Below are 9,556 nucleotides of genomic sequence, written 5' to 3' on the forward strand. Positions count from 1 at the left end.
TTCCCTCTTTTTGTCGCGCGTCCGCTTTTTCTTCCCTTGCTCTTGCGAGTGCGAAAGACCAAGCGCGAAAAAGAGAGAGATGTCGGGGGCGGGTCGGGCGGCCGGGTCGAGCCCGCTAAAAAACGCCAGTGCGGGCCACGATGACTTTCGGAATCATTTTTCAAAATGTCTGCCTCTGCCTCGAGGGGGGTGACCCCGACGGGCGGCGGCGGACGGGGGGGAAGCGAGGGGGTGGCAGAGGGGTGGTCAACCCCCGTGGCGTAGGGTGGCAAGATGGCGCCGCACGGTAAATCGATGGAGGCTAGTCACTGCAGGCGCCCTCGCTTTCACAGCTCCAACTCCCCGTTCAACCCCCCGTCACCCCCAGACCACCACCCACTTTACTTCCCCCTGGTCGTCCCCCTCATTTTCGAGCTTCACGCAAGCGCCCGCACCGTGGACGTCGAGTCTTCGGTCATCTAAGCATAATTTTGCACGGTTCTAGAACAGCAACCTACGCCTTGCTGAAAAATGTGCAAAAAGTGTTTTTTAAAATTCTTTTTCGCGTATGAAAAAAAAAAAATCAATTTTCGTGAGAACCTCAAAAACAGAAAAGTGACCAATTAATTTTTCTTTTCTGTTCAATTTATTTTCTCTTACTTTCGAGAGAAACCTCTAAGCATGTCAAGCCCATATCGAAATGTATAAAAATTATAATGACATTTATTAATCGTTGGTTTGCTTTTAATTACGTATTAGAGCGGTCCGCAAATAACGCGATGGACGAAAGTAAACGAGGGAGTTGCGGGGGAGAATGTAAGCCGATCGTGTCCCGATTTTTCCGATAAACCCATCTCATTTTAATATTCAACACCTGTAAACGTATCGTAACAAAGGCGATAGCCGCTGCAGATCGGAAAGTATTTGTATCGGATGCATTCCGCGTGCGCGCTCTGTATACAATAAAAATTTCAAGCGGGTCGTTAAAACTGGTTTTTATCCCGCGCGCGCTGTGCGCGAAACGAACCTGTTTGATTCTGTCTGAGAAATGTAACCGCCGAGGGCGAGAACCCGCCGCGGCTTTTAAAAAGAACACACGCCACAACAGGTTTCCGTCTCTTAATCCTTCCGCGCTCGCTTAACAGTCTCTCACGTCAATGTGCAAATGAAAATTTTCATAGACACGTTAGCGCGTCATCTTTCCCCGCCCGTCTCCACGGCTAATGCCGCGAAATTTTCATAAGCGCGCTAATTTCATTACACTAATTGGAATATTTTAAAATTTACGTAAACGCGACGGGGGACCGCGCGCGCCGTAGGACTCAATTACGAATAAAAACCCGTGAGTATATGCGAGGGGGAGGAAAATTAAATGTCTCGGTGGGAAAACACGCGCGTTTAGGAGGTCGTATTTTCCTAGTCGCTCATGTAAGTCGTCCCTCTGCCTTGCTGGTTTAGGATCTCACGTAAAACGAAAAACATATGTATATGTATACCGGCCAATCAGATATTGTCCGTCCGATAATGCCCGTTATCGTAATTCCTCGTGAAATGCTTGTTATTGATACTTGTCAACAATGCCCATTTGAGATTTATGCACGCTGCGAAATATGTTCCGGAATGCCGTAGATAAGTGTCAATACACCTGCAAATATCGAATCGCTTATATTCCATCATAATAAATTAACGTCGATGAAAAAATTATTATTTTTAATTCACTTAAATGTTTCTCAAACAATTCAATATTCGTTTCTAAATATATTTTTCTTATTTTTTTCTCATACGTCTTAATGATTTTTGTTAACTAACATTTTTTTTAATCAAATGATTAGATGGAGCAATAGTGAAAATATTCTATATTAAGAATAGCACAGATACATATAACATTTTTCTTACTCATTTGAATTTTTCTTCAATTTCTCGTTGCACTCGTGGCATTAAGATGTATTATTACTTTTTGATGAGCAGCTGCCCTTTCATATTATCGCGTAAACATATGTATAATCTGTATGGAATTTCAAGCCACCGTTTAAAAATCAAACAATATGGATAATTAACGCGTATCGAGATTTTATAAGAATGATTGATAATACGGATAATGCAATTGATATACAAAATAATTGATTGTTCAAAATGAGGTTACAATGAAAGCGTGAATTACATAAAAACTCTATTTACTTGATAGCTTAATTATATCATTAACCCGATATATTAACTCAATATAATTAATATAATAATAGAGAATAATAATATACTTAAAATATTAAACTCTTTCAAGGGATATTGGAATGTGTGGAATACGAGCTGGTCAATCGTTTTATATTTAAATTATATGATTTATCGAATTGTTACGCTGTATTAATTTGGATTTTCATATTTCTAGCGTTTTGTGTACAATTCTTCTGCGCGACAGATTATCCATTAATAACTCTTTGGTATTTATATTGAATTTTTAATTCTTGACCTTCAAATAAAGATTTTTTATCAAATCACAATAACATTTACTGATTAAGAGTATGCATAATCTCAGCGAGAAAATTAATTTACGACGTGAGCCAGATGCCAAAAAAAAAAAAATTGAAAATCTCAACACAATAGAATTGGACGATACGCGAATCGGATAATTAACGTCGAAAAAAAATACATGACATCTTATCGATATTATATCAATTTTGCTTTAAAGATTTACCGAGTCAAATATTTTTTCTGAATGTTTCTAAAAATACGTTTTGTTTTAAAAATATGAAGTGTATATTATAATACATTTTTCCTCATTCCTTTTTTCATTAATGTCTGTAACTATTTCTTTTAAACGTTTTGATTTTTATACGTGTTTATTTATTCTGCTTAATTATGGAGTTGATTTCTTCTTTTTGATATCCTATTTAAAAATTTTTAAATTACTAAAAATATAATTGAACTACATTTCACAACTTTTCTAATTGTGTATAATTAACGGTATGTTTAGTATTTTGTAATTAATTACATTCTGAATTTATATATGTTAATTTGCTTCCTGATTATACAAATTCAATAATTCAATCATTATATTAATCACTTTTCAGTATTCTCTTAGTCGATTTTGAACCAATTTTTAATCTTGTTAAAGGAAAAAGTAAAAGTTTCGAGAATTTATGAAATTACTAAATTGCGTGCTACTCGAAAGTAGAATTTCGATAGATATTCTTGTTTTTTCTCTTATTTTTTGATATTTCATTGTTTTCTCTTCTAATTCTTCTGTACAATGTTTTTTTTTACTTCGAAATTTATTAATTTAATAATCGATGTGGGTTTACTCGCAGTAATTTTTAATCTTGAATGCAATCCTTTTCTTTCTTATGTATAAGCGCAACAAAATTTAAAACTGCATTATTCATGTTCCATAATCTAATAATTTTGATTTATGTGTTTTATTCTTATTACTTATAGTCGCTATTCATTAAAATAATGATTTTGAAATATAACTATTATATATAACAAACTAAAATATATCATCAAGTCATTAATCTTTAAAGATTAAAAAATTGTATTTTAACAAAATGTACAGGAAATTTTGATAGAATGTAAATATCGAAACAAATGTTGTTATGACGTGAACAGGACATCTTTAGATATTATCAAATAATTAGTGACGATACTTTGCGATACAATCGCGAAAGAAATTTATCTTATCATTAAAATTAAATATAAGTATATTGATAAAATTCAGGCGCGCTTTATAAATGGTCGAATGAACAGTATTAACAACAGAATAACATTAAACATGGAGATGCGTGTTCTGGTTGCTGTCTTGCTTGCTTGCAGCGTAGCTGGTAAAAACAGTATTATTATTATTCTCGATATAAAAAATGAATTTGTCGATGATTCTAGATTCGCTTTTAACTTTTCAAGATTCGAACAGAAAGATAATCGTTGTAGTAACAATATTTGTTTTATTTGATATTTCTCTCATTTTTTTTATTGTGCGATGTATACGAGTATCTTGTATTTCAATTGCGCAGGGCTTCCAGTGGAAAAAGAAGGGCTTCCACGTGATATTCTTACTCCACTTGATATCGAATTATTTAAAGATCAAGTACTTTACGTGTACGATGACAACGAGAATTTAGTGAAGCTGACGTTGGACGAAGTCGACGTCCAAGAAGACAAATGTAAAGAAATGGCAAACTGTGTCTCTTTCTATCTCTACAAAAAGGGCGAACCCAACCCGAAGCAGCTCTACGTCAATGATGAGAATGCTCTAAAAAACAGCAATTTCGATCCCATGAAACCAACGCGTTTTATAACTCATGGATGGATAAATTCTCGCGAAAGCAAATCGTGCACTTTAGTTCGTGACGGTACGTAAACGTTTTCCGTGTAATGTAGAAATATTACATAACATTCCATAGTTAGAGAGAGTTACTCAAATAGAAAACATAACATTCAAAACATAAAACGCTAATTTCTTTCTAGTTAAATAAATTTAAATCGAATTTAAGACATAACTTTTTTTTTCTATATTTCTTAGATTACTGCTAATGTATGTTACTTCTTATGCTGCAGCTTATCTTGCGCATGGTGATTACAACGTCATTGTCATCGATTGGAGTCCAATATCTAAACACCTTTACGGTTATGCTAGCAAACAAGTCGTCAACGTTGGCCAATTCGTCGCCACAATGATCGATTTCCTTGTAAAACATAAAATGGATCCGTTAGAAACCGGATTGATCGGTCACTCTCTTGGTGCCCATGTAGTTGGAATCGCTGCTCGCTTCTCTAATAGCCTTATTGGTCTCGTCATAGGTAAGTTCTTGACATTTTTCATCTTCAATAGCATTTATAATCGACAGGAAAAGACTTGACGTTATGAAAAATAAATGTTATATCTCGGCTCTTTAATATTCTGATTAAATTGTTTCACGCGGATAGAAAAGAAGTCACTCTTTTCATCGAGCTCCATTCACAGATAATGAGAATTACATAAACATTCAAATTTTTTCGTGTCTGATATTAAATGTTTAATATGCACATTTCAGAGAAAACCTTGCAATTGTTACTTTTTATAAAAAAATTCTTTATTACATATTGATCGAACATGTTATTATTGCTGGTTTCTTTCATCGAATATAAAAATCGATTGTATCGATCTAATCGATTAATTATAATCATTTACTGGCAAAGTTGCGCTTTTTTTTATCGTTCTAGGACTGGATCCAGCCTGGCCCGGTTTTAGTGCGGCTGGTCCAGGATCCAGGATATCGAGCGGCGATGCAATGTACGTCGAGATAATTCACACTAACGGTGGTGTGCTTGGCTTCCTCCATGCCATTGGGGATGCCGACTTTTATCCCAACGGCGGTGAAAAACAGCTCGGTTGTCGGGTGGACGCGTGTTCTCATGCTCGCTCGTTCAGGTTCTACGCCGAGTCTATCACCAGCCAGGTAGGCTTCCACGGGAAAAGTTGTAGCACCTTCCTCCGATTTAAGATGGGTCTGTGCGACGACGGGCATTCATCCATCATGGGCGGCCACAAGCCGCTCAAAAGCGCACGCGGTAACTACTACCTGCACACCAATCCGTCGCCACCGTTCGCGAGCGGGCCGCATTGGTTCGCGATGCGACGCTGATCTGAAAGGATCGGCCCGACCGACGACCAGCCGTCAGCGAGGATTCTGGATTTGGAAATTCATTGCGGAACAGGAAGGAGAAATCCGCGCCGGGCTAAACTCGTTTTTCCCAGCAATCGATCGGATGCGTTCACGGTGCGTAATTTGGTTTCCGCCCGCAGCGGCTGTTTCGAGCGCGAGTATTACTGCTCTCGTTGTACCGGGGAATTTTTTATATCGTCTAAGCCGGGACTACAAATCGTCGGGCCACCGGGGGGAATCGTAGGGTGCTGTTTATCGAAAGAACAGAATAAAGTATCGTCGTTATCGCACGACGTTTCGCTTTACCGTCGACCCAATTACCCGGCGTAAGCGCGCGGTCAGCGCGTATTTTGCGAAATATGTCTCGCATGACATGAAACGCATCATAACGTTTTATTGGAAATGCAAAATACCGGGAGGATACGCCCCGCTGTTCTAAATGTGAGTCAAGTCGCGTTAAATACACGTATCAATTTCACTGCCGCTGTCTATTTTTTTTCTCGCAACAGCTCGTAACGCTTCGGTGCGTACATACATGCAAACATTCACCGGTCTCTCGAAACGCGAAGTGCTCGGACCAGCCGCGGTCTTAGTCGCGAGGTGCATTAAATTTTATCGTAATACATTTCGTAATCGTGCATAGTAACAAGGATAATAAGGCGATGCGAAAAACACAGTCAGATTAAACATCGTGCGCTGAATTTTAGGCTCCGGGCTGTTTCATGTAAACAGACGTAGATATTTATCATTTGGACATAATGCACAAGATAGAGTTTCAAAAAAGAAGGTAAACGCGATTTTGCAAAATAAGGGAAACTATTCCGAGTTGAAACGAGAATTATCTTCGTTAATTTTTGCGTAATTACAAATGATATTGATCTTCATGAACGGCTGATTTTCAAGACATATGAAGAGCATTAATTGTGTTCCGCACTCCAGATCTACAATGCTCGATTAGAAGATACAGTTATCTTCATGATATTAGTAACAAAATGTGATAAAACTTACACTTGTATATATAACAGAGCACTGATGTACAAATACTATTATATTTTTACAAAGAATCGAGTGTTTTTTGTCAACCCAAACCAGATAGGTAAGATAAACTATTTTTTATTATAATATGATAAATCACGACGCTGTCATACAAAGTATATTCTAATTGTGTTCTAATAATATTTCAATCAAACATTTTCCTTCAGACTACTAATTAAATAGAACCTGAAATAAACAAAATTTTCGCGTAAGTTTTGATAAAACGTATGCTGCTTGAAATAATTTATGCATAGGTAGAAAAAATATTTTAACTTATTAAAATTATAAAAGATTTTCTATTAATATGTTAAAAGTATCACCGGAAACTCTTTCTTTCTCTCTTTCTCTCAAAAAATATTAATCAATTTTTCAAATGTTACGCGACGGATTTGCAATTGGTATAAAATATTCAGAAACTTCGAAACGATTGATTCTCGCGGCGCTAAATCGCGATATCTACCAATTCGATAAGGCGCCGAATGTTTTCATTGCGGATATATGGAGTATCAATTGTTCGCACTCGCAATTGAAATATCCGCGATAAAAGTTGGCGAAGCCGGGCCATGTTTCATTAACGTGAACAATGGATTCGCCAGATGCAAGCCGGCCACCTGAGCATGAATACCACCTGACGTGAGTAAGAGTCTCGAATAGGTAGACCGAAAAAATCCTGATGCAGGACGTCCCAAACAGGAATACATCTTTCTTAATCGGAAAGGCATTCCTTTGGGTCGTACTAATCTATTAAGATTAACATGGGGTACATTAATTATCAGCTGTATCACTAGTGTTACAGAACGACGTAATGTATCATCTTTTTTGTCGTCGTGTGAACTACAATCTTATCTCATATATCATTATGACCCTACTGATGCAGTTGCTCACGTATTGATATTTCTGTGTTGCGCGCCCGATAAAATTAAATAATTAATATCAGACTTGTCGATTGCTAATACAAACTTCGCTATCGATCCAAAATGTTAAAACGTCGGAAGAAGTATTACACAATGCACGAAATGGTTATCTAATGTAGTTAAATAATTCATCAACACGTCGAACATTATTTTATTTTGCATGATCTCATCCTGCTCTGCGCGAGACTTGTATTACGTGTGTCTGGCGATTCTTTTAGTTTTCATAATGACAAGAATAAATCCGAAATCATCTATTCACTTTTTTCATTTCGGACAAATACGTATTTTAACACTCGAAAATGTAAACTCTTCAGATGAAATATACCAAGTCCCGAGACCCAAATACAATTCACGTGGAGAAGGACGTTATTTAATTGTAACTGTAATAATTCTTTTCTTGTCCGACGCCCGTACGCCCTGTCCGGGGTGTAGGTCAAGATTAAAACCCAAAATTGACGTCGGGGGAAAAATTAAAGTTGTAAAGTTTCTGGTATCTATCAACGCGAGACGGGTCCATATATCAGCATACATAGTGTACGCTGCCTAGGTCTCAGCCGCGAAAGTGTTGTCCTTCCGATCGGATTCAAGCCGCAAGCTCACCAGGGACGACACTTTCCCCGGTGCGAAACAATCCCCTTGCCGTTCATTTTTCTAAAAGTATCGACACCGAACGAGAATTTATTTGCTTCTTTTTAAAGTTGATGTTGTCCAAGAAAACCGTCGCGTGTATATCACATGCACTTTCGGATCTGAGAGACTTCGATAAAAGTATTTAAAAACAAATGGAAAATATAAACTTTTCTTCTTGGAGTAAAAAGAGAGAACGAAACAACATATAAGATCTTTACAAAATGATTAAACAGCGAACATATGAAACGAGTAATGAGTATACATTTTATCCACAGCGCAAAATATTCTAATATGACATTTATATCGATCAAGTACACTATCGATTAAAATATTTAAAATATTTAGATTATGGCAAAGTCGATGGGACGTCTGTCAAGGATAATCTAATCACGAGATCTCGCGAATCTACGAGCACAATGTGTTCAGTAACGCGATCGTAATATCATGTTATCTTCCGCCAGAAGCGATTTTCTTATATCGAGACCTCCAATTAGCGAGGCGGAATAACAGCGAGTGTGGAAAACGGACCAAGTTCCGGCGGTCACCCTTCGAGGTAGGTAGGTATATTTGATAAACGCCGCACTCCATTTTTTGTGCCCTTGTGGCGACTCGTTTGGCGACCAGTCATGAATGTGAGAAACCGGGACGACAAAGGGTTAAAAAAAAAAGGGGGCCACTTTTCGAGGGATGCGCGTGCATTATTCCATGTATGTGTCCACGTACGTGGGACATTTTTTTTATTCGTGGGATCTTATAGGAAAAGAGAGAGACGTTGTCTTAAAAGCGTGCCACGCGTTTGACGTCCCATCGGAGAGATTAATCCACCCGGAATCGTTATTGTCGCGGTGCATTTTGGGGTACGCCGCATTATTGTATGCGCGGGGGTGCAACGCGGCGGAGTACTTTACTCGCGGTGCGTGCGTGCGTGCGTGCGTGTGCGTATGTGTGCGCATGTATGTGTATGTGCATATAAACTACATAAAATAATTGTTAAATGAATCACCGCGCTGTTTTTCCCGCCGTTTAAGCGAACTTATTAAGCGAACATTTTAATTAACGCGGCGATTAATCACGTAGATCACACATCCGGTCGTCACGTTTATATACGCAAATATATTATTTACGCATTTCCAAAGAGTATCGCTCCAGTCCATCGTATAGCCGAGGAAATGAACTGATAATTGCATTATACACATAATTGCGCCAATTATGGTCGACTTTTGACAACGAATTATACGAAGCTTTGGAAAATGTTCCCCCGGCGAGGCGTCGGGAGCGCGCAGCGGGCGTAGTTAAAAATCAGGTGCGCGCATACGCACACAGATGAAATTTCATAATCGGACGTAAGGGTCGTAGGGTTGGAGG

General features: G+C 38.0%; 1 protein-coding gene across 1 annotated transcript; it reads left to right on the forward strand.

Moving 5' to 3' along the window:
- The first annotated feature begins 3,442 nt into the window (after window positions 1–3,442).
- LOC105834123 (pancreatic triacylglycerol lipase) lies at window positions 3,443–6,676 on the forward strand. Its single transcript, XM_012676370.3, has 4 exons — window positions 3,443–3,791; window positions 3,981–4,319; window positions 4,525–4,767; window positions 5,170–6,676. Exons 1-4 carry the CDS (start codon window positions 3,710–3,712, stop codon window positions 5,589–5,591), a joined length of 1,086 nt encoding a protein of 361 aa, XP_012531824.1. The 5' UTR covers window positions 3,443–3,709; the 3' UTR covers window positions 5,592–6,676.
- The last annotated feature ends 2,880 nt before the right edge of the window (window positions 6,677–9,556 follow it).

The sequence above is a fragment of the Monomorium pharaonis genome, chromosome 7 (genome assembly GCF_013373865.1).
Source record: "Monomorium pharaonis isolate MP-MQ-018 chromosome 7, ASM1337386v2, whole genome shotgun sequence".
In the NCBI taxonomy this organism is placed as follows: Eukaryota; Metazoa; Arthropoda; class Insecta; order Hymenoptera; family Formicidae; genus Monomorium; species Monomorium pharaonis.